This window comes from Fusarium verticillioides, chromosome 5 (assembly GCF_000149555.1).
Source record: "Fusarium verticillioides 7600 chromosome 5, whole genome shotgun sequence".
Taxonomy (NCBI): Eukaryota; Fungi; Ascomycota; class Sordariomycetes; order Hypocreales; family Nectriaceae; genus Fusarium; species Fusarium verticillioides.
The window spans coordinates 3,956,872-3,982,437 of record NC_031679.1 but is presented as its reverse complement, the minus strand read 5'-3'; the positions used below and the strand labels follow the sequence as shown (position 1 = coordinate 3,982,437).

General features: G+C 48.9%; 10 protein-coding genes across 10 annotated transcripts; 6 read left to right on the top strand and 4 right to left on the bottom strand.

The window, feature by feature from the left end:
- The first annotated feature begins 1,761 nt into the window (after positions 1–1,761).
- Positions 1,762–3,184, top strand: FVEG_09356 (thioredoxin 1). The gene is made up of 2 exons (XM_018898344.1): positions 1,762–2,006; positions 2,197–3,184. The coding sequence occupies exon 2, from the start codon at positions 2,289–2,291 to the stop codon at positions 2,841–2,843; it is 555 nt and encodes a 184-aa protein (XP_018756209.1). The 5' UTR covers positions 1,762–2,006; positions 2,197–2,288; the 3' UTR covers positions 2,844–3,184.
- A 2,517-nt stretch (positions 3,185–5,701) lies between these two features.
- On the top strand, positions 5,702–7,036 carry FVEG_09355 (hypothetical protein; the record flags this gene model as incomplete). Its single annotated transcript, XM_018898343.1, has 2 exons — positions 5,702–6,134; positions 6,189–7,036. 2 exons carry the CDS (start codon positions 5,702–5,704, stop codon positions 7,034–7,036), a joined length of 1,281 nt encoding a protein of 426 aa, XP_018756208.1.
- Positions 7,037–10,049: 3,013 nt separating this feature from the next.
- On the top strand, positions 10,050–10,784 carry FVEG_09354 (hypothetical protein; the record flags this gene model as incomplete). The annotated part of the gene is made up of 1 exon (XM_018898342.1): positions 10,050–10,784. One exon carries the CDS (start codon positions 10,050–10,052, stop codon positions 10,782–10,784), a length of 735 nt encoding a protein of 244 aa, XP_018756207.1.
- Positions 10,785–11,325: 541 nt separating this feature from the next.
- Positions 11,326–11,836, top strand: FVEG_09353 (hypothetical protein; the record flags this gene model as incomplete). The annotated part of the gene is made up of 2 exons (XM_018898341.1): positions 11,326–11,719; positions 11,832–11,836. The coding sequence occupies 2 exons, from the start codon at positions 11,326–11,328 to the stop codon at positions 11,834–11,836; spliced, it is 399 nt and encodes a 132-aa protein (XP_018756206.1).
- A 23-nt stretch (positions 11,837–11,859) lies between these two features.
- On the bottom strand, positions 11,860–12,623 carry FVEG_09352 (hypothetical protein; the record flags this gene model as incomplete). The annotated part of the gene is made up of 3 exons (XM_018898340.1): positions 11,860–12,178; positions 12,229–12,471; positions 12,520–12,623. The coding sequence occupies 3 exons, from the start codon at positions 12,621–12,623 to the stop codon at positions 11,860–11,862; spliced, it is 666 nt and encodes a 221-aa protein (XP_018756205.1).
- A 781-nt stretch (positions 12,624–13,404) lies between these two features.
- On the bottom strand, positions 13,405–14,413 carry FVEG_09351 (hypothetical protein; the record flags this gene model as incomplete). Its single annotated transcript, XM_018898339.1, has 2 exons — positions 13,405–13,493; positions 13,552–14,413. 2 exons carry the CDS (start codon positions 14,411–14,413, stop codon positions 13,405–13,407), a joined length of 951 nt encoding a protein of 316 aa, XP_018756204.1.
- Positions 14,414–16,129: 1,716 nt separating this feature from the next.
- On the bottom strand, positions 16,130–17,392 carry FVEG_09350 (hypothetical protein; the record flags this gene model as incomplete). Its single annotated transcript, XM_018898338.1, has 1 exon — positions 16,130–17,392. One exon carries the CDS (start codon positions 17,390–17,392, stop codon positions 16,130–16,132), a length of 1,263 nt encoding a protein of 420 aa, XP_018756203.1.
- A 1,652-nt stretch (positions 17,393–19,044) lies between these two features.
- Positions 19,045–20,756, top strand: FVEG_09349 (D-aminopeptidase). The gene has a single exon (XM_018898337.1). The coding sequence runs from the start codon at positions 19,182–19,184 to the stop codon at positions 20,376–20,378; it is 1,197 nt and encodes a 398-aa protein (XP_018756202.1). The 5' UTR covers positions 19,045–19,181; the 3' UTR covers positions 20,379–20,756.
- A 929-nt stretch (positions 20,757–21,685) lies between these two features.
- FVEG_09348 (hypothetical protein) lies at positions 21,686–22,450 on the top strand (the record flags this gene model as incomplete). The annotated part of the gene is made up of 1 exon (XM_018898336.1): positions 21,686–22,450. One exon carries the CDS (start codon positions 21,686–21,688, stop codon positions 22,448–22,450), a length of 765 nt encoding a protein of 254 aa, XP_018756201.1.
- A 606-nt stretch (positions 22,451–23,056) lies between these two features.
- FVEG_09347 (hypothetical protein) lies at positions 23,057–24,359 on the bottom strand. The gene has a single exon (XM_018898335.1). It carries the CDS (start codon positions 24,188–24,190, stop codon positions 23,129–23,131), a length of 1,062 nt encoding a protein of 353 aa, XP_018756200.1. The 5' UTR covers positions 24,191–24,359; the 3' UTR covers positions 23,057–23,128.
- Between the last annotated feature and the right edge of the window lie 1,207 nt (positions 24,360–25,566).

The window sequence follows — 25,566 nt, the reverse complement described above, 5'->3', positions numbered from 1 at the left end:
GTAACATCCGTCGTGATATCCTACACCAGGATCAGTTCCAAACCCAATTGGTCCTTGGTGAAAATATATGTCTTACATTCTCGCAATGACAATTAACCACGATAGACTGTACCAAGTCCATATCTCAGCCTCAAACGCCGTCATTTTGTCGGTCGCACGAATTTACTCGTCTACAAATCGGTTTTTCGTGGGGATCGAACGACGGGGTGATTTTCGTAGCGTAGTTTAATTCGACGTGGAAGGGCGCATGACTTGAACTTCGTGGTATTAAGCTTTCATCAACGACAAAAAACGACACTGGAAATAAAAGAAAGACGAACAAGCAACGCGGGGGTGGGTTAAAGGGGGGGGAACAGGCTGGAAACCCAAGAGCTTGGGATTTAGTTTTTATTATTTCCTCCGAAGGGTGGAGTTTTTGGGGGGAATGAAAACCGTCTCAGGGGATCGACGTATCTCTTAGCTTGGCTGGTTGGGTCTGGAGCTGACATTAGTCCCGTTTTTACCTACGCCACTGATTGTTCAAATCGTTGGACCGAAGCGGTTGTCGTCGGTCACATTAGCTGGGATGAGGATCTGATTCGTTAAGCATCCTTGTCTCAGTTCAGTGGGAACGACTGCACGATCGAAGGAATGGCAATGCAGTTTTGCCACGTTTTGCAGGCCATTCTGATGCAGTCACAAACACGCAGGCAGGGCACCCTTGATGCAAGCTGGGCCAGCTGGGCCAGTAGATCATGTCACGTCTAGAACACTAACCCTGCCCTGTCCAGTCCTGAACAAAGCCAAAAGCAGACCAAGCCCTGGAAGGATTGGAAGCGCTCTTTTTTCCCTTTGGTGGCGAACTAAGGTAGAATTCAACTGCGACAGCGGCGCTTTAGCCTTCGCGTAACGTCTTCATTCCGTGCCTCTGCCCTCTCAACGGACCATGCCCGCTGACCCTGTTTTTTATCTCCCCGAACGAGCTAGGCGCTGATTTACAGTGGGCTCATGGTTGCCAATAGACTTTGCTAGTCTCCTGCGCCAAGCGACCGATCGCGTGGGCATCAGGGGACTTGACTCAGTCACTCTACAATGGATGGATGGAAGATTGTGCCGGATCGTCAGTAACAGAACTTGTCTCAGCTCCCCTCCTTCTTGTCACTTTCTACGCTTATCTTGATGTTGAGACCAAGTTATCCGGGCCACCCAAGATCAACGTAGCTAAGCCTAGCACACAATTAAATTGATTGATGGTGCGCGTTAATTAACTGCTTCTAGTCCTGTCAAAGAGGAGCATTGATCCCCACTTACCGAATGAGGCATCTCGAATTACGTGACTCGTGGGAGACGTTTCTTTTTCATTTCAAGAGTGACATGTCTCTTTTTTTGCTTCCATTCAGCTTCTTTTTGCATCAAAGCGTTTCGCTTCTATGCAAGCCTCTTTTTCTTAGCTATCGATTCTGGGAAAATGTTACCTGCTCTTTATCTCTTAGACCTGGCTTCTCGGCTACAGTCTTGGCTTTTTAACACGTGCGTATCGGTAAACGACAACCGACCCAAGTTCCCCGATATTATTCCCCTGAACTATTGCATTACTCCCTCAATAACTTGTTCCATCCGGGGTAAGATTCATAGCCTCCGCGGTAGCCAAGCTGGCCAAGCAATGGAGCTGTGTACTGTACCCTTATGTGGTGGGTTATAAGGTGACTCGGCCTCCGGAGATGATTCCGGATTTTACCTTAGCGAATGAACCCCCGTGTAGAAGTCCACTTGACTGCTGGAGGCAGCCTTAAGAGGGAGGTGATAAATTGACCAAGGGCCGAGACTGGGTAACTTGTAACATGTTATGCGACGATTGCTGATTGATATTACGTACAGTAGCTTGTGATCGTTGCAGGGTAGTTTTGAGTCTGGGGCATGCAAGACACTAAAAAAGCAATGCCTACCTAATATTTCCTTCTAGAATAATAATAAGCGGCGCAGGAGAAACCCAGTCGAAACGCAAAAAATGTCAGCTCAACTGTAACGTATAAGCAACGTCTTCTATATCCGTGGTTGGGGTCATTTGTCAGATCTTACAGAGTCAGGGACTGAACCTTGATGATTTGCATTTGAGTTATTTTCTGTCCTCGCTAAAACGTTTCGTTGATCTCAATTTGTCCAGGCTCTTCAGCCTCAAATCATGACATAACCCTCTGTGGCTTACACGTGGCTCAGTAATCAACCTTGATGAGGAATCACCAAATTGCGCAACATCACGTGATGTGTTTCCCATTTCAAAGCGGCTCTTTGCGATTCTCTCAAGATCCATGAGAAAGCGGAGGCAAAGAGCAAAAAACAACGATATAAAAACACATCGCAGCCTCAACAAACCACAAGATTACTCACTTCAACTGCCGAAACTAAATCGAGTTCTCATCTCACCGCATCTTGAATTCACTGCCGATCTCTGCAGATCAATACCAAGCAAAAAGACACAAAAAAGTACTCACACAAAAATGGTGCATCACATCACTTCAAACGATGAGCTTCAAAAGCTGCTCTCGTCAACAACATACGTCGCCGTCGACTTCTTCGCAGACTGGTGTCCCCCCTGCAAAGCCATCGCCCCCGTCTACGAGCAACTCGCCACCAAGCACAGCGTCGACAACGTCCTCGCTTTCGCAAAAGTCAACGTAGACCACGTCCAAGACGCCGCGCGCCAGTACGGCATAACAGCCATGCCTACCTTTTTATTCTTCAAGGAGGGCAAGCAAGTCGCTGTCAACGGGCAGGTTGAGATCAAGGGCGCTGACCCGAGGAGTCTGGGGGCTGCTGCTGAGAAGCTGGGGGGACTAGCGCAGAAGAGGGTTTCTGGAGCGTAAACGGAGAAAAGGTTCGGGGATTTTACTCCTGGGGATCGGCCCGTGGAGTTTGGAATTGTTCTTTTGCTCTTTGACTTTAGCGTGTTGGCACTGGAATGCGGATATTGTGGAGGGTGATGCTTTGAGTATGGTTAGCGACGGGATAAGGGAATAACAGACATGTCTGTTTCCGGATATGATGAAACGCGACTACAGGTATAGCGTCATTTGAGGTCTTTCTGACTCGATGACTTTGAGAACAATTGATAGAGGAATGCTACGAATCAATGTATGACGATGAATTGTTATTCGTTGGTTACTAATGCTTCAAGTTGCATCGTGATATTGCGATCGTCATGTTAAGTCTCGGTGATCAGCATCGGCGTCACCTGCAGTGACAATTGACAGCGGTTAGTGACCCAATCGCATCCACAAAGTCTAGCCAAGAGTCTTTTAGCCTAGTAAATCGATAAGATCAGCGAGATATTCGCAGGGTCTTCCAAGGGTTCGACTTACCGACAGAATTGTGTCATTTGGCTGGGACGTTCAGGGTAGGGGACTTGTGAGTGGTCTAAATGTCGCTCAACTTCACGAGGGAATCATGATGGAATCAGAGTCTGAGAGCTCAAAAGGAATTACTTGGGATGTAATTAGACTCTAGAAAACAAATCTGTTCGACTTGTATTGTCATTTGTCAATAATGAGGAAGACCGAGGCGATTCTTCTATATTGCTTTTTCATACAATCAGTTGAGGAATATCTTGTTAGAGAGATAACCGATCTATGCGAACTTTGCTCTGAAGAGGGTCTGGCCCTGCAGGACACTTTGCCGATGAGAAACAACAAGAAGAACAATAAAGTATATTGTTCTCTTGGCATCCCATTTTAAGAAGGGAGCGCGCTACAGCGGAAAATTGCCGCGACGTTCTTGGTGAACAGGGCCTCGATTCTTACAACGTGCACGTTTAAAGAAGCTAGTAAGGAGTTTGCGGTATGGCAATGCGCCTTCCAAGATCAGTGAACAAATTGGTTACTGTCCTATTTGACATCGGAGCTGCAGACATTCGGGTCGTGGACTGATTCCCGTCGTCTTGTGATAAATCTCTATAACCTTGAGCTCCTTGCGCCATAGTCTAGGTTATCCTGGTCTATTCCGTCAAGAGTTACCACCCAAGCAAGTTATTGTTGGTTGTTTGGGCTAGGATGGAATTGTTACCACTCGAAATTTGCTGTTCGCATGTGAAGCCATTGAAACAATCGAGGTCGACATATGGTGTGATCGAGTCCGCGTTCGAAACCCTAAATGCTTCCTGCTGTAGATTGCTGAAGAATCCTTTTAGATGCTGGCCAATTCGTTGAAAATTTGCGTCATACTTGGGGCGACGGTGCAGACGTAGCTTTCAGCTACAGTGGCTCGCGCTTGAAGGGTTCTTGAGTCTTTCGTGAAGTAAAGTCGCGAGGGTTAGCAACTATACGTCTTTGCTGCATTGCATCAAAGTCATTAGCAACGATCGGCCCTGTTATGTTCTGGTGGCTATCAAAGGGGCTCGTGAGCTGTAACACATGAGATCGAAGATTGGAAGATGGAGGCCTCGAGTGCATTATTGACACGATTCCCTTATGTATCGACACCCGGTTCGGAGACTCCACCACCACTCAAGCTTCACTTTCGGTGAGTTGCTGCTGTCATTGTCGGGGATATTCAGTCTTGCCACGGCTTCGTCGCTGAAGGACGGTCGAGTGGTCTCGCATACGTCGGTCGGGAATCGATTGGGCCTCGCATCCTAACAGTTACAGGGACCAGGATTTGGGTCTGAGTAGACAGAGATGTGCAGGAGGCAAATAGATTGTCACATCTGTGTAAATAAAGTCAGCCACTGTGACACTCGGTGCAGGGTTATCTGAAAGATGCTCCTTGTCTCAAGGGAAAGAGGCACCGACTTGAGGATGGGAGCATCGTGAGCCTGGATGCAACAGAACTAAGGGTAATAGTAGTCCCAAGGTCACTATTGCGCAAGTAGGGACTGAGAATAAGAGGATCCGGGTAATGAAATTGACGGGATGATAGGTCTTTCGAGCTGGTCGGGGACGGTAGAGCAGGGTGTATGGCTAGTCACTTGGGATAGATTAATGGCTGAGTCTCAACGAGTCGTATCAAGCCAATACACTGAAAACTTGGGACGGAGATAGAAATGGTGAAGAGCATCACTGCAGATGAGTTGCCTTATGGCGAACCGGCCGCCCAAACGTGCCATCTAGTAACGCGTCCACTACAAACGCCGCGAAGTTACCCCTTAAGCCCGCCAGTCAGCCAGGGGAACAGCCCAGTGAACTAGGTCTTCACTGGCCGGCGCGTCGCGACCGTCAACTGGCGGTATGGATACTTGAACAGTGCTCTTTTCTTCTCAACTTGAGCAGTGGAACAGAAGCCTCGATCGCATTCACGAATCACCTTGTTCACTGGTTAAACACGAAACTGACCTTTGGTTTGTTGATTTAGGGCTGGCACTGGCAATCGAGTGGCCTCTATGTTGCACTTCTATTGTGCCAGTGGCAGTGACGGCGAATGCTCAATCTCCACAACAGTTGTTTACCTCACACCTTTTCCTACCTCGATCTTCCCTCGATCTTTCATCTTCCAACATCATCTCTCAACTCTCTCAACATCTTCCATACCCATCCCCTATACTACCAACTACTCTTTCACCCCTGATCATACCTTCTTTCCTACCAGAGCCTCAGCGATTCTGTCAAGACATTAACTCTTGAGGTTCACAACACAACCCATCACTCAGGTTAAATCTAGTCATTCACGTCGACGTAAGGACAAGTCCCCCACTCTGCATTTTCAACGTCTGTACTAACTGTCTAACAACAGAATGCCGGCATTCCCATTCGCCGATCTTCCCACCGAGATGCGGAAGAAGGTTGTGCTCCACGCACTTCCTTGCCTTACTGTGCCTCACCGATACTTGCACTCAAACATTGCATGGGTGCACAGTTACGGCCAAGAGCAGGCCATCAAGGCCCTGCTCGAGACGAACGCTGACATCGCTTCGCTCGCCAATCAAGTGCGCTGCCTGAAGGCTGTGGGCTGCGATGGGACCGCCGTCATGTCTAGCATCGGCGGAGTGCCGTTCCGAATCGACCCTTTGCATGACATTTTTCAGGTTGTTGACATGCGGCTGCCTGCACTTCGGCCTTCCGTCTCCTGGGACCCGCTCAGTATCCAAGGTCTTCATCGTCATGCCTTGCCCGTCGAAAACATTCTCAGTGTGTCTCGCACCGTCTCACTTCGCCGAGGCCAAGCTCGTAAGTAACCCCCATAAGCTTTGACATATGATGTCTTTTGCTTAACAGAATTAGCTCCGGACACCGACCACCAGAGCGATGGTTCTGGCCATGGGTCAAACCAGGCCGGGCCATCTGACGCTCCCCCTTCGACATACTTCGAAATGGGAATGGAAAAGAATCTTCCCATCTTCTCCCGCCTGCCCAAGATCAAGAATATCTCTCTGATCATCGAAAACGCTGGCCGAGAATGGAATATTGACGGGTTCCAAATGTTTGGTCCTGACGTAGTCGGCCCCCGGTTTCACGGCAACGACTGGGGCATGACACGCGCGGGTGACCACTCTTGGGAGGCCCAAGAGCACTTCATAAGTCGTGAAATTCGCGCGGATGCGAGAATACCTTGGACATTTGTCAATGGTTGGGACTACCTCAGCAACCCTGAGGATGTTTCTCATTACTCACCCGGAGACGCGCGGTTCTCCCCACCATACATCGGCCTTTACGGTTACAGTCGCGGCAACGTCTCCCTTGGGGGACAGTGGGCAGGTTTCCGGCTTTGGGTGACGGAACAAAAGGTTGAATTCAGCCCCCTCTCTTGGTGGGAGGTTGAGCCTCTCGTTAGAGAATACTACTCCATCGAGGAACGTGGATATCGCACATGTCACCCCGGCTTCGTTGCACGCGTGTGGGTGATCCGGTCCGAGAAGGATCTCGAGGAAACCAAGCGACCTCACCATCACTGGATGGAGGTGCGTGAGGCGGAGATTGGAGATCCCGCGTCTGTTGAGCAGATTTGCACCACGTGGAAGATGGTACGTGACATGCTGTCCCGTGTTCGTGGCACTGCCAGTATCGAGGAAGAAAACCACATGAACCTCGCTGAGGGGAGCTACTCTCTTCAGATGGAACCCGTCAACTAGAGCATATGATGAGATGAAGACCGTCGAATGCAAGCTGTCGAAGCCGCGTTGCACGGAGAAAGACGACCCGGGAACAGGCGTCGATGAGTAGATTTTGAGGTGGACTCTTCCAGGACATCAAGTGAGAGAAAATATAGCTTTGATAGAGAAGATAGTAAAGACCTGTTTCATCTAACCACATATCCTCTTGAATTCAGTCGACTGCTTCCCCTGTACGTTTTACGTTCAGAGTCCCAGCAATCTCTGCGCCCTGTCCAGACCAAGTAACACATGATGATTATCAGCCCATAGTCACAGGTCCTCCTGTATATTCGAAAACATAAAAGCACAGCAGCGTTGCAACTCAGCCGTATACAAATAATAAGCATAGCTATAGAGGCAGGCTATGGGAGCAGATACATTTAAGCTAACTCAATCTCAGAAGTGTCTATCCTGGTACGTAGTCCTTAAGTCCAAAATCTTGCTTCAATGGCTATCCTTTATACCTCTGAGCTGTGGTTTCTTCCATTAGATATTAAATTTGGAGCCAGTCTATGCATTAGATAGGCGGAATTTAGCAGACAGATTTAAATGTACACAGCTGTATATGGCTTCAAACCAGTAGTGCCCATTTTAGGCATACAGGTGGACATACAACAAGGTTTATTTATGGTGCATATAGCGCCATTTAGTCGGTAATTTGAGTATAAGAAGAAGTTTGGGGCATTGGACAGCCGCACCCACAGCCTCTCGGTTCCAAGGGGGTTGCCACGGCGAATGACATATATATGGAGGAAGCGGCGAGGAATGACTTGATTTGCATGATGGGAGCTTTAGTAGTGATTCTGTGAGAATTTGGTTTGTGAAGGGACAGGATTAGTATAGCGAGTTGATGAACGGCATGACGGCTGATACACTCTTTGTTATGGCCAATTCTTATTTCATGGGAAGCCGAGGGGAGCAATTAACCAATTAACTTCTCAGGTGGAGTTCCGCTCTATAGAGAGTTACCTCTAAAGAGAAAGTACATGGCGACACTGCTGAGAAGGGATATGATGGATTTATGCTTATTAGGCTGTTCCGTTAACTTGGACAAAATCTCGTGTTTTCGTATTTACGGTACCCACTCACATGCCAAGTGACCAATGAGTTTGCGATGATTTGGGAGAACGAGAAAAGTAGGGACTCAATCGCAGCACAGCTTTGAATCCTTCATGCAGGAGAGTGGCACGACATCCCTGCAGCACTGTCTGCCTACGCTTAGGCTGACTCGTGACTTGAGCGTATTTGATGAACAGCCAGCCTGTTGTTTCATTTCCATGTTGTCTTACCTAGAATATGCAGAGCAACTGGCATTCGCACAAGTTTTGTGTCAGTGGAAATGACTGAGACTTTCATAACGACTTATCCAACTACTCCAAATCCGACATGGACTTTGCCGCGCTTTACACCACCGCCAGAATGTCTTGACACGAAGAGCATATGGAACATGGAAACGGATTGCTATTCTGGCACGGCGCAAGGGCTTTACAGAACGACGCGGACGTGTAACTACCTCTGGCTGGGATATACAAACTATCCTTACACGACCGGGGGACTTGGTCTCGGGGTGAATGGATTTTGTGGCCCTGGATGGAGCCATCCAGCAACCGAGTGTCCTGTTGGCTATACGCCTGCTTATACCGTTGAATACACACCTGATGCTACCACATCGCGGGAGATATTATGTTGCTTGGCGTGGGTAGACTTTGGCTATTGCTTGTGTGCAGTGGACTGACCAAAATCCCAGAGCATACGACTTCGAATGGAGGAGACCGAGCCTGACGGATCAAAAAGGCAGTGCAGCAACACCATACGAAAATTTCTGCGTTGCATCCAATCTCAAACCATCAGGCACTTCGCCCTTGACTCTAACAGCCTTCGACCTGTCCTCCGCAAGCGCTTTACAAACAGATATTCGAGTCTCGACAACGATAAAGTTCGAACCCGAGAAAGACCTTCTCCTTGCATCGGCAGTCACCATATCATATCAAATCAACCCAGGCGGAACAACGTGCGTTCCCGACTGTGATGATCCGTATACAGGTGGACCTTGGCCACGGCCTGCACAAACAATTAGTGTTACTCCAGCTCCCGAGTCATCAAGAAATGATTCTGGTCTAGTAGGATTAGAGAAACTTGTCTGGGTAGGAATTGCGTTTGGGATAGTGGTTGGGTTGGGAATTATCGCTTGTATTGGGTGTCGTATACATCGTAGTAGGAAGAGGAAGAGGATAGTTGCTGCGGAAGGGCCTGCAGCGAATCTAGGAGCAGAAGAGGGTCAAAACCAGTTGGCAGTGGAACTGCAAGTACAAAGGGGAGGAAAGTCAGAATAATTCTTAATATTAATGTATAGTTTCTTGAAAGGCTCGTTTCGATTTGCACTGCCACTATGCAGATGCCCCAATTCGGTGGATTCTTAGAGTTGAAGATATCTATTCTAGTTTATCGTAAAACCACAACCTACCAAATGCGCCAGTAACGCAGCCATGGAACTCCAGAAAGCCATTCAGAGCATTCTAATTCATTGCATGACGATTACATTCGAGATCCTACAATGGAATGTGGTGGCGCAGCCTCGTTGAAGATCGGGGCTGTGCGGGCATTTTGATGCTGGACGCGGTAAATTTTGGCCGACGGAGCAGGGTTGCAGTCAATTGTCACAGGTTCTGATTGGATGACTGGACTCACGCGATTCCTCCATCACATCTACTAAACCAGCCTGAGAGAGGTTTTGGAGAGTTGGCTTACTTTGGCATACCTTTTGCAGTGGCTATGCTACATGCGCCGTGAAGGAATGGATGGTCGGTGAGAATGCAGCACCAAGCTTGATGTTCAGATCGTGATTGTCAAGATAATCGTTGTTTGGGCTGGCAATATTATATGTTGCTTTCCCGTCTTATTGAAGACTGATCAACAGCTTTATAATCGGAGCTTCGATTGCAAAACCCCATGACCTTTCTTACATTCATTGCTCTATCCCAAATTCGTCAAGATGGAAAGCAACCGCCATGACATGTATGACCGCTCCTCTTCGCTCCATAGACCTAATCCCTCTTCGCAAGATCCCTTCAAAGAAAATGACCGAGAATCATCATCCGAGCCATTCAGCCCCATCGGGCTGCTTGGGGAAAGATATGATCTCCTCAGACAGCAGATGGAGGCCAGATCACGAGTCACTGAACGAAACAATAGTCCATTCACTCGAGGGCTATTGGGATCTCTGGCTGAATCCGGAGGCAGAGGTTACCGTCCTTCATACGATAGCTCGGGATCAACAGGCGGAATACATAGAGCACCGTCAACAGCGAGCTCTTCGAATCGACATGGACCAAGAAGAACCCCGAGCGTATCTTCTGTCCGAACAGACTCTATGTATTGTGCTCAATCGGGTGTTACGCCGCCTCCTTTGCTGGACATATCGTCGGCACTTCCCCAACGACGACCATCATGGCGAGATCAGAACTCCCAAGATGTCAGGTCGCCAACTGGGCAACCACCGCTGAGTCTACCCGAGGGCTCAAGCACGCAGTGGGAAAACCGTTACCCGCCAGCGCTCAGTAGAAGCCACTCAGCTGCTGTTCGTTCATCGAGTGGCCCTTCGGGAAGTGGATCTGGTCTACATGCAACGCCTGCGTCCTCAACACCGAGTCGTCGTGTTTCTACAGCTACCGCTACGCACGGCAACTGGGCCGAACCGAAGCGTCGAGGGACATTACGGAGGTGCTAAGACCTAAACCAGCCCTCTGATGTTGGACGAGCAATAAGAATTTCACAATAAAAGGAAGACGGCTTATGTAAGAACTTTTATTAATATTAATTTCATGCACGTAAAACCACTTGAACGAACCGACCAATCATCTTGACTTGCCACCAACAGGGCTGTGCGCTAACATGCTGATTACAACCTCCGTCGCTGCATAGTTCCCTTTACGGGAAATGACATGAGCTTATATTATTGACGTCACTCGGCAAAACAGATATAAATTGACAATTGATCCCTCACCGACCTTCTTGACCTGTTCAGCTCTCACAGCAGTCAATACAAACTAATCATCACTTCAAGAGTCGTCCCCATGGAGAAACTACTCAATAAAGTCTTATACGGATCATCAAGCCCCCAAGACTCCTCTTCCAATGATTCCCAAGTCTTCACCATCCGTCCACACCCTCAAGACTCTAACCTCCTCTCCATCCTCCCCTCCAACGCCCCAAAAGAATCCCCTCCCCTGTACACGATCTACAAACGCTCCAGCTCCTCAACCCTCCTAATGCACCGCGGCCATGCGGCCCCCGAAAACATAATAGCATCAGCGACAATGCATCTCAGCACATCGCGCATCGACGTATCAATATTCAACCAGCCAATGGTGATCAAGAATAGCAGCATGACAGGGAGTTGGGGGTTTCACACGCACATGGGGAAGTTCAAGTGGAAGGTGAATCAGTTGACGGGTACGGGGTTTGAGTTGTTTGATCAGAGTGGGAGGAAGGTTGCCAAGTATGGGAGTGCGGGATGGAAGAAGTTTGGGGAGAAGGAGGTTAGTGTTTATGTAAGGGGGGATGAGTTCTTTGTGGTTATGGTAGTGTTTTCGGCGGTTGTGGCGAAAGAGTTGAAGAGGATTATTGATGAGGTTGTTGGGGAGGTTGCGGGTGCTGTGGCGGGTGCGTAGTCTGCGGATAGAGGAGGTTGATGCAGATAAGCAAGGATTTTGGGTCAGAATTAGTGATATCAATACGATCGGTTTCTTTTGATACGCTCTCGTGTAAGCCACAGAATGACCCTCAAAGGGAAGTCTGCCAACTCATGTTGATGCGTCCTTCAAACTCCGAATAAACCTCGCCGGAACTCCTCCCACCAACGTCTCCGCCTCAACATCCTTAATCACAACCGCCCCCGCCGCAACAGTCGCTCCTCTCCCTATAGTGACACCCGGTAATATCGTAGCACGAGCTCCTATCCAACAATCCGCCTCTATACGAATTGGCAGTGCAAATGAAGTACCCTGCGCGTCTCTCCGACTCTGCATATCCGCTGCGTGAGTTCCTGGGCAGATACAAACTCCAGGACCTATGAGTACGCCGTCTCCTATAGTAACAAGGGCGTTGTCGTGAATCGATACCCTGTGCAGTTCTGAGAAAGTTGGGGTCTTGTGGGGGTCGTAAGGGCTTACTCTCGGTTCATGTAGACGTTGTTTCCGATGAAGATGTTGCAACCCCAGAGGAGAAAGAAGGGGGGCTCGATAGTAACATCGTGGCCTAGTTTGCCAAACATTTCTTTTGCTACTGCCATGCGTCTTGATTTTAATGAGGCCAAGGTGCTACCTTCAGGTATGTTATCATCGTTAAAAGAGAGTAGTTTCCTCTTTGTGGCTAATTTATACTCCATCATTTCCTGCGAGTTGCCCGTGTTGAAGCTACATATCATAAGTTAGATAATTTCTCAAGAAGCTGGTCAGACTAACTTCATGCCGCTTATCATCTTCTCAAACTCATCACACCACGGGACCGGCACCTCACTCTGTCGGAGTTCAACGATGCGTTCAGGGTTCTTACTCGATGCAGCCATCTTTGTATATATGAAACGAGATTCTCATATGTCGGAAAAGTTGACAGTGGCGCATTGGGAATTTGGGGTCGGAGGATGGGATGAAGAGCGGTGTAAGCACGGTGTATTATTATGTCATGATTCAGCCTGAAAGGCGATAGATCGACGGATGTAGTGTCGCATACTATCAATCGGGCCTCAAAGCTTGTTTATTGTTTCAGCATAGTCTGGTGATGAGAAAGTGATATCTCGGCCCAACGACATATTGGGGTTAATTGTGATTCGTCAATGTCGCCGAGGGATGACGAACTCGGCGGATCGGCGAGTAAGATGCCTGTCGGGTGCCCGAATCTAGACCCTTACCATTCCCAGTTTGAGAGGTGATTTATCGATAAAATTGTCGGAGCGGAACTGCATATCATTAATATTAGATGCCCGAGTGGGATGAGTTGGTGTTATGTCTAGAACTCGCACGTTTGTCGCCGTGTCGCATTGACATCTGGAACAGGGAGCCTTTTGGAAGTCTAAGATATAAGTAGGAGGGATGAGCTCGGAAATAGAAATATGGCCCGACATAGCGTCGAATGGGAGCGCTCTGCGAATGCACTTGACGGCACATAATCTGTATCAAGACGGGAGCTTCGATAAGCTTATTCACACTCGATGATCAGGCGGACACGACGTTACGTAGTGGTTTTGGCAAGATGACGCTGTCGCGATGGATGAAATATTATGAAGAACAGCCTGATACCAGACCAGGTGCCGCTTCCCGCTAGAGTCATATCCTTATCCGTAATAGTCTTTATACCGCCGAGCCTCCCTCCCTGGGAACGTCAACGGGGATATTCCTGACTTGCGCTCCGGTTTTGTTCGTATGGCCATCGACGCCGCCTAGCTTCCTGTCAGTCAAGTTATAGTATCAGTCCCGAAAGAGAGTCTTGAGCCTTACCTGCATCTCTGGAAGCCTCAGATTGCTCTCCAACTTGTTGCGCCGTGACTGGTCCTTCTTGCGATCTCCGCTGACCATCGACAGCAGATGACGCATCGTCGACAAGAACCTCTTGTAATCTCTGGCTCAACTTTCTCCAAAGCATGGCGCCAATGCAAATCGTCAGCAAACCAGCGGTCGTAACACCCATGACTATCTTGCCAGGATGTGAAGCAATGTCATCGTCAATCTCCTCAATAGCCCAGGGATAACACTCCGAGTTGACGATGATGAAGATTCCAAGACCAACATACAGAAACGGCACCAACCTGCGGGCATATTTCTGTGCAATATGTAGAATATGCTTCTGCCGCATGATGAGATATGCAGCGCAACACCATACCCCCAGCATGATGTAGTAGACGACGATATATATCGCCAGCTCTCCAGCTTTCGCTTCTGCAAAGAGGGGAATGTACGTGCTGATATTGTCGGCGCCATTCATGACAGTAATTGAAGCGACTTTGAAAACAGCCTTGAATCCATCAGCAGTCGTCAACTCTTGATCCAACGCCCCCTCCTCATCCTCATCCTTGCTAAATATGTAGGTCAGAATCCACCATATACCCAGCAATATTGGTAAAAGGCCAAGAAATCCAATTGGCTCCGCGGGAATGAGCAACGACGCGCCATAGCCAATCATGCTCACGGCAACAATGACTGTAAAGCCGACATATTGTCCTACAGCAATCTTGACAGGCGTGAGCGAACGACTCGTCGTGGCCTCTGCGAAAAACGCGACGAGGACGAAAATGTCATCGATGTTGGTGACGGCGAATGTCGCACACGCAGTGCCGATCGCCTGACCAAAGTTGATACCCATGATGAGGGAAGATGGATGCAGGGAAAAGGACGGGACGGGAGAGGGGGGCTGGGCTGAAGGTGTCAGATAAAGCTGGCCAGCCTTGATCAGTATGCTTAAACATTCTTGCGACTGAACTGAACTGATTTGTGAGAAAGGGAGAAAATTTGTTCACCGCGTGTACGCCAACTACCGGATAACATTGCTCAAAGCCGACTTGGCATCATCAGGAGCAAACTTGGCGATCCACATTTATACGACGAACCCAGTCACATTTCCTATACATATATTAACAATCCCTAGATGAGCACCCTGAAACAATACTCCTTGGTCTAGACGAAATGGTATGTACGCGTCAAGAGACGATCTCGGGGTTCATGTTATCTATGATGTTTATTCTGAGCATGTTTTTAAGGGTTTTGATGGGCGATGACGACGTTGGGTGATGGGTTCTTGGCTGGTGATTAGTGGCCGGGTTGGGTTTAGCGAGGGTGGGAGAGTGGCAGTGCAAAAGAGTGCTACTGTGCTTGGCTGGTCTTGTCAGTTGGATCTTGTTCTGGGCATCCCTTGAAAGATGGGCAATGTCCGTGACAATTCAGTGATTGAACAAAAGCTGTCTCTCCAAAATCACCTCTTTATATCACTGTTGTCTTGATCTCCTTATTCACATCTCTTGTTGCGCTGAACAGGCATGAGACAAAAGCCAATTCTGTTGAAACATCTTGGCTTTTGATATCCGCTATTGATTTATCCGACAATCAGTCAAAAACTCGGAAATTGGTTTAACCGAGGCATGTCTACCCGTCTCGCATCGTGCATGCGGTCGAGCTTTGCAGATATTCACATGTAAAAGGCCCTCGATGTGAGTCCTCCGATGAACTCCCTGTCTACGAAACATATTCAGAAGTACGGACTAGAGGCTAAGAGCTATCATGACAGGGCTTCGAGCGTGCACCTACCCTGGTTCTTATTCGGTGGGACTCTCGCCATAGTAACCATCATCCTGTAGGTCACACAGATCAGCTTGCACGCCAGCTGAGGTTAACCTGCAAAGTATCCTTTTAAAGTTCCGAAGTTGTAATACCCGCCGACAACCTCGCATGACAGTTATTCGCGTACCACCAAGACAGCGAACACCGACAGAACGGCATAATTTACAGACGCTCAACCGAGCGAATCCATCTATCAAGTACAAGGATGTTAGAAAACAATCTAGCGTGAGCTCAACCGAACTCAGCCTCGCAGAGATATGGTATGTCATCAAACCGGTACAAAGTTGGAGTCAAGCTAACAGATTGCAATGCAGTGCTGTTTGTCTTGAGACACTGGGGGACGAAGAAGATGTACGTCGGTTAACTTGCGAGCACGTCTTCCATACGCGATGCCTAGACTCTTGGTTCAAGGAACACCATGTTGATTGCCCACTATGCAAATGCATCTTCATCCCGAATTAATGTATAATGATCAAAATTTCTTGTCAAAAGCGCGAGGAAAGGTAGAAAAGGAAATCTATGTTATTGGAAGACTATATAGCTCGAATCTATGTAAACATTATAAGAGTACAGAAGATGAAGCAGATAGATGCGAAAGGAAAGTGATTGTCAAAAGAGACAGAGCCCAAGAATTTGGGAATGATGAACAGATAAAGATGTTCTCATGATAAGGACGGAGAAAGAAATGAAGGCTCTTCAACAGAGCCACCTTAACAAAGTCACTTCCTCCTCAGAGTAGTGCCGTCTAAGCCTGGGTGATCTTAGGCTGAGAAGCAGAGCCTTTGGTGGTCTTGCAAGCAGACTTCTTACCCTCAGCCTGGGTAGCCTGGTGCTCAACGGCCTGGACCTTGGTGGCCTGGTGCTGGTTGTTGCGGACCTTGGTAGCGAGGGTCTTGGGGCTGTCGGACTTGACGTTCTTGTTCTCGTTGTTGTTGGTGTCCTTGGTCTCATCCTTGTACTGAACATTGGTGGCCTGAGGCTTGCTGTTCTGGACCTTTGTAGCTTTGGGCTGCTTGTTCTCAACCTTGGTGACATTAGCCTCAGACTTGTCCTGGTTCTTCTGGACCTGCTCGTTGTTGACCTTTGCGACCTTAGTAACCTTGGCCTGCTTCTTAACAGAGTCATCGCCGACCTGAGCGTACTGGGTGTTGTCGTCCTCAACCTTGGCGACCTTGGTAGCCTTAGTCTTGGGCTTCTGTACCTTGGTAGTCTTGGGCTTGAAGTTGGAGACCTCGTAAGCTTCGTTGTTCTGATTCTCAGTCTTCACCTCAGCAACCTTAGTAGCCTTGGGCGCAGCTTGAACCTTGGTAGTCTTGGCAGTGCTTACGAGACCGCGGGGAGCGTCCTCAGTAGGAGGAGTGGTAGGAACCTGCTTAGAAGAACAGCCCTTATCAAAGACAAAGAGAGTATCGCTGCGAGCAGGAACCTTGGCGGCAGCAACCTTGTAAAGCTTGCAGACAGGAGTGCTAGATCCGCTAGGAAGACCATACAAGAAGCTCTGGCAAGAAGAATCCGCCTCAGCAAGAGCCTGACAGTCCTTAGCAGTAGCAGCAGTAGTAGTCTTGTACGGCTCAACACTACCGCTCGCAGAACCAGAAGCAGCACAGTTACACTTCAGAGATCGCCTCACAAGGACTTTCTTTGGCACACTGCCCCAAGGCTCAGAGGCAGTAGGCGCAGAAGTAGGAACGCGATCAGCAGCACACTGCTTATCAAAGACGTGAAGACCGTCCTTGCGAGCCGGAACCTCGGAGGCTGAGACCTTGAAGAGGAGACAGGTAGGCTGCGAGTGGCCCTTGACGAGGCCAAAGGCAAAGGACTTGCAGTGGTCATCGGAGGCACAGAAGGTCTGGCAGTCGACGGCGGTGTCGGCTTTACCGGTGTGGTAAGGTTGAATGTTGCCGTTGGTGGAGGCGCTGGGGGCGATGTTACACTTTTGGGTGCTGGAGAAGGGGGTTGCGATGGCTGAGGCCATGGAGAGGGAGAGGAGGGTGAGAGAGTACTTCATTTTGAGATGAGGTTGTTAAGAAGATTGAGAGAGTGAATGAATATGGTTGAAGGAGTGTAGTGAAGATGAACGAGTGTTTGATACTGTGATGAGAAAACTTGAAGTTGATGAGAGACAAGTCAGGTATTTATCCTCAAAGGCCGCACATCTAGCGTAGTTTGTTAACGCAGTTGAGAGGAGCCTTTGCTTAGTGACGCGTTTACAACGCTATTTGGCGTACAAAGACCCTCGGTATGGAGGTCTGCATGAATCTGAAATCGATAGCCTGGGAGCTAACAGCCAGAATCTTCAGATTGAGAACCGTGATGTGGGAAAGAATCATCTTCTCGACGTAACCGGGCTCAAGAGTTCCGTGATCTAGCTTCGATGTAGATAGCCAGTGGCTGGATGAGCTCCAGATTGATTCCGAGGTCATAACGGGAACAGGACAATGTCTAATCTGCATTACGGTCCTTGAGACCCGAGGTCTGTTCGCAATGAGGACCTCGTCGATCGGCGAGACAGGTAGCTTGCCTCTCGACCGAACGGGAAAAGATGAAGCCTGCAATGTGATCTCGTGCAACTCGCTCTTTGTGATACGTGACTCTCAAATTCAAGGCCATTCACCAGATCATTCTCATTATCTTCTTCATTCAACTAGATAATCCTCTTGGCTTGAATTCTGTGAGATCCTGTATTGACTGGTACGACTCACAAGCAGCTCCCAAGGACTCCTTTGATCGTCTCATCATCCATCCGGAGACTGGTCTCGATCCCGAAATTGGTCATTCCGTCGTCCATGATACACGTATGAGCTTTTCTAACCACACGCCCGACGGCCAATTCTTCCCGATTCTCAACCAGATTGTGGAATCATCATGGGCCCTTTTGAGAACTATTGATTCAGATTCATGCAGGCTTCTACTCCGTCGAACACAGCTTCACTCAATTTCAATTACTGCCACTCTGTAGATTCGTAAGCACCTTTCCGACATACTTCAAAGCAGATGGTTTACTCGGGTTTTGAAACCTCCAGCCACTCTTAGTCTCAATATTGAGGCTTTCGCGCCAACCCCTGCTTCTGGTCAAACGTATCCATTTCTCCCAACAGAAAACATATCAACTCGGCAAAATCTTTCTTCCGTTCCATCCGAAGACAATACAAGAGCGTCTATTGGTGAAAAGTGCCGACATCTATTTATATCCCGAAAGCTTGTCACTGGAGCTAATGCCGGAGCGGGAAGTGGGATGATCCGCCGGCCTGAGGGAAACAAACATCTATGCGCGCATTGACCGGCTTGTTCGCTGAACATCATGATCTAATCAAGACCCCCTTTTGCTGCAGTAAAGAGTGAGAGTTGCTTAACCGATGATGGATTCATCCGTCTGCTGGCTGAGGCATCAACAATGCAATCTAGCTTATCTCTAGCAGAGGGGTAAAATATCATATGACTCTTCCATTTTGACAAGAGCTAGCTCCTTTGACAACAATTGGCACTCTGCAGTTTAATAAAAGTGGCAGTGAACAAATCCTGCGCAAAATCGAATCAACGCATGATCTGGTTCCAGGTTCTATGTAGTATTATACAGCTTAGGACCTTCTCTTTTGGACTGTAACTAAGATTAGCTAGAGATAAATGGATCGATGTGACTCATGCCGAAAATCAGAAAACACCGCAACAAATCCTCCATCTTCCTTATAACCCAGCCTCATAAATAGAGGGAAGTAGTTACCCTCTTGTTTTCAACACTTAGATAGTGGTCCAGTGGGTCCTAGCATAAACGCCCCAGAATACGAATATCTAAAACTATGGCAACGAATACATCCCCTCAACAGCCCCGCGGCAGGCTCCGCGATGTCATACCAGAAGCACATCTCGGGTTCTGGTCACCTGGTCCTAAAAATGGCATCACAGATGTCTCAGGCGTCCTTGCCCACACGACCACTATTCGTGATGAGAGCGGTCAAATCAACACAGGATTAACCACCATCCTCCCTCGGAGAGACTGGTTCCACAAGGCCTGTCATGCCGGCGTCTTCCGTCTCAACGGATCTGGAGAAATGACTGGGACACACTGGATCGAAGAAAGCGGTCTCTTGCACTCGCCCATTCTCATCACCAACAGCTTTGCCGTTGGGCAGTGTTATACCGGCATCTACAAGTACGCAATTGAACATTATGGAAAAGGCGAGGAGGGCATCGATTGGTTTCTACTTCCAGTCGTCGCTGAGACGTTTGACGGGCATCTCAACGATCTGAGACGGTTTGCTGTGACGCCGGAGCACGTAGTGCACGCCATCGCCAATGCCTCCGAGGAGCCAATTGCTGAGGGCAACGTGGGCGGCGGGACAGGTATGCTGTGCCATGGGGGCAAAGGCGGTACCGGAACCAGCAGTAGGATCGTGCCCGGGCAGAACGAGACGTCTTATACGGTTGCCGCTCTTGTCCAGGCCAACTACGGGAGACTACAGCATCTGCACATATCAGGCGTCCCAGTCGGACGAATCCTACAAAAGAGAAGGGCAAAAGACGAAGCCGCCGCTGCTCATGACAAAGCGTACAACGACGCAAAAGACAAGAAAGACGGGTCCATTATCGTCATACTAGCCACGGATGCACCGCTTCTTCCTGGCCAGCTCCAGCGATTGGCCAAGCGAGCGACCATAGGCCTTGCGCGAGTGGGCAGCTACGCTCACAACCCCTCCGGTGATCTATTTCTTGCATTTTCTACGGCTGCTGAGATCCCTGTGCAGCCAGTCCCTGGCGAGGATAGAGTCATTGATCCTTTCAAACCTGAGCTGATTGATGTGGAGGCGACTGATAACAAGACTATCAACGGGCTTTTTGAAGCAGCGGCTGATGCTACGGAGGAGGCTATATATAATGCGCTTTGTATGGCTGAGACGATGACGGGCAATATGGGCCGGACGGTGGAAGCCCTGCCGTTGCAAGCTACCAGGGAGATTATTGCCAAATTCAAGGAGGCTGAGGATTCATTCGAGTAGACGGTGGAAGTAGTATATAGATTGAGGAGGTAACCTGTTCAGTGTTCTTTTAAACCAATCAGCTTGTTCAACCTATTCAAGTCAGAATAGTAACTCTCGTTGTTAGTGTCGGCAGATCGGACCAGGTTGTTGAGCTTGGATGCCGATTACGTGGATGTTTATGCAGGCTTGGTCGAAACGTTTTCTAGGGCGCACTGTATGCAGTAGTTTAGACGCTGGGTGTTTCACCTCGAGGAGATCCAAGAAACGGAATGCACAGCCACATAAAATAAGGAGAATATTGTCCAAAGATCAGTTGGAAACTACCCGGGAGCTGTTGGCCAATGACTGATGTTCGTCAGGGTTGGGCTGTATCGTGAACAAGATCAAGGTTGGCAGTGGTTGGATCTACTATCTGAGTGATGTCTAGCCACCTTACCTTATTGATGTAAGCTCAACAATCTGAGTGCGACCAACGGCGGGCAATGAGTCAATTACTGAAATCATTGTAATGTCACTGCGCATATTTTGAGCGTGATAGTGATTGGAGTGTGGATACTAGCCAAGTTCTATCCATAACTTGAATATTTCCTTATGCAGAGCCTCAAAGAGCCTCAGCCGCTGACACCACGCGGCTACTGCAAGCCCTGAACCTACAAACAAACTTTTAGCGCAAACCTACCCAGGTCCCGAAGGGAAACGTAGATTTGTTTCAACGGTATGTGGGGGATCGGCCTAATGCTGGTAAACAACAGCGATTATTTCATCCCAGCCGTAATGAACGGAACTTCCCGTTCAACGAATAGGAGAAAGCACGGTCATTGACGACTGGACGCAGTGAACATAGCAACGGCATTGGTACTACTGTGAATATGGATACTCCACTGGCTTAGCATCCAAGATCATGCTTTCTATACCATGTAGGTATGATGATCATGTAACTCTAGAAGATTTACCTTGGTGAACTCATAATGGGGCACGTAAGCTCGGGGCTATCAACCACGGCACTGCTTGCATGCATCATGTGGAGCTGAGTCTGGCCTCAAGTTGCATCGCCATTGACACCTCTGCGATGTTGTAAACTCCAGCAGGCCAAAGCGTCTGATCTTCACGACATTACGGAAATAGCTGACGCGGTCGTGAGAAGTTCCGAGACAATGCTGTCTCTGAGAACCTTGAATATGATCGACTCAATAGGTATAAAGGGATCTTGAAATCTCGACAAAGACTCACTTTTCCTTACCAACAAAATCACTTCAATCACAAACTCTCAACATTCTTTCAACTCACTTCAACTTCAACTTTCAATTTCAACCAAATCTTTCATCATGAAAACCACCATCGCCATGCTCACCGCCTCAATGGCCACCGCCATCCTTGCCCATCCCTTCGACACTCGCTCCCAGCAGTGCAACATCGCCCCCTCCGCCTCTCCCTCCACCAATATCCAGCCCGTTTCCACTCCAAGTGCCTCTACTGCCCAGGCCTGCCAGAAGCTCTGTACCGCTCACGCCTCCTGCAAGAGCTTCCTCTTCGGCCTGCCCGCTGACGCCAAGGCTCCCACCTGCAAGCTCTACTCTGTCCCTGCGGCCCAGGTTCCTAACCAGGGAAATAACCTGTATGTCTTTGACAAGGCTTGCTCTGAGAAGGCTGTGCCCAACACCAAGCCTACGGAGGATAAGCCACGTGGTGAGGTGAAGGCCAGGGTTGAGAGGGATGACAAGCCTGAGGGTAAACCTCCTGTTGATGGTCAGCCCCCCGTTGGTGAGAAGCCTAAGGGCAAGGCCCCTCAGAACCCCCCTCACAACAAGAGGGATGACAAGCCTCCTGTCGAGGATCAGGACCACGCTGGTGATAAGCCACCCAAGAACAAGGCTCCCGTCAACCCTCCTAACAACAAGAGGGACAACAAGCCTAAGGGCAAGCCTCCTGTCGATGGTAAGCCCCCTGCTGGTGATAAGCGCAAGGGCAAGGCTCCCGTGAACCCTCCCAACAACAAGCGCGGCATTAAACCCGAAGACAAGCCCCATGGTGATGACAAGCCCAAGGCTCCCCTGCCCCCCAAGGACAAGAACTCTGGCAAGCACAACTAAGCGGCAACTCCTCACCGGCACTTCTATAAGAAAGACTGGAGGATGCTGATGCTCGAGTCTCAGCTTTAGATGGTTGAATCTTGAGACAGCACGAAAAGTAATGGGGGAGCATGATGCCTCAGCTAGGGATATCATGATGGAGATTTAAACTTGTACTAAACATTCGTTTCGTTCGGACTTGCAGTTTGCTTTAGATTCTTTTTTTGATAGTCAATAGATCGGCCGATCACTCAATTCTCTTTCGTTTCTACTCTGATGTGACTTTTGCTTGACTTTCTATGGTGTTCTCATACTTCAGACTGCATCATTGTGATTAGAGCCAAGTAGTCTGATGGTCTTCTTTTCTCTTGCTCACAGAACTCCTCCTCTTCGAGCGATACTGAAGCCTCATACAGAGCTTATTTGCAGTCTACTCAGTCACTGGACACTTTTTTATATCAAGAGTCAATCTGTGCATCTTAAGTTTATGATGTTTTGTAGAGACATGTCCAGTCAACAAAGGAAGAAGTGCCTGTGAATTGCTTCATCATGACAGAAAGGTGGGGACACAAATCCATCGCGAATGCCCTCATCAATTGGATCTTGGACTTTGTCTACAGGACAACCTTCACGCACCATAATTTATCGCTAAATTGATCATGTTAACTTGGATATTTAATTTAAATTCTCTATTCTATTTTAAATGAGGTTCTTCAACTCCTGCTTCGCCCTAAACCGTCTCAGGTTATCAGCGATAAGCCCCTCAGCACCCTGAGGTCTTCCACCAGCCGCATGCGGCGACACAATAGTATTAGGAGCCTTCCAGATCCTACTCGGCTCAGGAAGTGGCTCAGTCTCAAAAACATCCAGCGCCGCACCCCCAATCTCTCCCTTCTCAAGCGCATCGACAAGAGCATCCTCGTCAACAGATGTACCGCGCCCCACGTTGACGACCCACGCGTGGTTGGGCAATTGCTTCAGGCGCTGGGCATTAAGAACATGGCGCGTGGCATCAGACCCGGGAAGAATCATGACGAGAGCGTCGGTCTCGGGGAGGAGTGTGTCAAGATCGTCTTCGCTGTAGACTTCAATTCCATTGCGGACACCCTTTCGGCGCGCAATGCCCCGAACTTCGGCGCCGAGGCCGATGAGCTGCGGGGTGAGGGTCTTTGCGATGTTGCCGAAGCCCCAGATTAAAACACGCGCATCGCGCAGCGTCGTAAATGCATTCTTGGGTCTATCGGGCTGGGGACCGCCCAAATGACCTGGCCATTTTCCTTGAAGTTGATAATCGCGCATCTCATAGAAGCGGCGCGCGGCGTTGAGAAGCAGGCCCAGCGCGTGCTCAGCGACAGTGTGATCGTGCAGACCCGAGCCCGTTGTGATTTTAATCTTGGAGGCATCGAACCCAGCACCGAGAACATCATTTGGCCCAGCGGCGAGGGACTGGATCCATTGGAGCTTTGTGAGGCGCTTTGCGGCGTCTTTTAGGTTCTCGGGGGTGTTTGTCCAGGTGACGAGGATCTCGGCGTCGACGTGCTCTTCGGGGATGGTCTTCTTGACGTCGTAGGGGAAGAGGTCGACGGAGAAGCCCTCGAGGCTCTGGACGTCGAGCTTGAGGGATGTTGGGTAGAGGAGCTTCATGGCGGGCAGTTTTGAGTATGAATTGGAGGTGAATCTACGTGAGAGGGGATGTTGCAGGGAGCGGGAGGTATATGTACGGATGCCGAAGCGCATGATGGGCATGCGACATGATGACATCGGAAAGAAGACCGTTTTTGTAGCAAAAAGGGCCAATCACAGCTTGTTTTTTATGCTGAAGCCGAGGCCGGAGGAGCCCCGCCGTGGGGGAGGAGGAGTCTTGGGGGTGATTTAGTGAGGAATTGAGGGTTGGGATTGGTCGGTTCTGGGACGGACCCCAAATCCCGCGGGGTGGTAGATTTTAATAGAAACGATGAGGGCGAGAGTGCACCTTTTGTATTCTCATCATGTGAAGCTGCTGACGGGAGAATTGGGAGTTATGATGTGACGTCACTCATGGTATTTTGATAATAAGATACGGTTTATCGATAAGGATGTCCAGTGAATCGCAATGAACGGTACGAGACGAAAATGTTTGCACAGCTTTCGCAAACTCATCGACACTGCTTAGGAAAAGAAAGCAAAACATTAAATGAATTACAATGAGGAAAAGCATCAATCTGCCTGAGGGTTTGAAGAATAACTGCTTGATGCCCTTGTTTCCTGGAATGGTTGGCTCTTGGGAAATCTCACAGCACATTACCCTAGACCTAGCCACAGAGGGTGCGAGGCAACGGATTGACCGTATGTGTAGTTTGGACAATCGCGGCAAAACCAGTTGCTGTTAATAGCTCCATCCAAGAGCTTTTCCTGAAAGACTTAGCTGGCACCGAATTGAGTCATGCTTCGAACACTACCCGTGCTCACCGACTCGACGGGAATCACTCTTCCGTATCCTTGAAATAGCCCTAAAAATCGATTACCTCGCGCGGAGATTATCTTGCCTGGTCTTACCACCTCATTTCCCTCCAAAAACTCACATTACATAACCATTACGCTCTCAATCATTGCAATTTGTAAAACAAGACTCATCAGAGTTGGCGATTGTGCGCAAACTGGAATCTTTCTGGAGGCCGCCAGCCAAATCTGACACCCTGAATCTGGATAGCGCGATGGGATGGGGTCGGGGATTAAATACTGGTCCCGCGCCTTGTACTGGGGTAGTCCACAGCCCTATTCTCAAAGCTCAGAAATGACAAGACGGTACCTGCCTGACCTTACGGCCCTCGTAAACAAACCAACGACTCAGATAAATGCCTCAACATCCACCAACGGCGGAACTCCCCTCTTTGTTTGCACCATATGACCTGGTGAAAGGAGCAAGAAATGAGGGTTTCTAGAGCACCCCAGGGAGTTTATTTGCATTGGAGCGCTGTTTTGTCCTGGCTTGGGTCATTGAGAAGCTAATCCGAGAAGCTAATCGCGCATTGCCACAAGATTACATCTGTTTCCATCTATAATGTACCCAGCCAGCAAACCAAGTGCCCTGTTTGATCTCGCGATTGTGTTTTTATCATGATATGACATAGCAAATAGCAATCTCTCGTCCAAAATCG

What these genes read in the sequence shown, in the direction of transcription:
- FVEG_09347 (XM_018898335.1), bottom strand. Translation starts at nt 24,190, where the DNA reads ATGTCATCATGTCGCATGCCCATCATGCGCTTCGGCATCCGTACATAT.
- FVEG_09356 (XM_018898344.1), top strand. Translation starts at nt 2,289, where the DNA reads ATGAGAAAGCGGAGGCAAAGAGCAAAAAACAACGATATAAAAACACAT.
- FVEG_09349 (XM_018898337.1), top strand. Translation starts at nt 19,182, where the DNA reads ATGGCAACGAATACATCCCCTCAACAGCCCCGCGGCAGGCTCCGCGAT.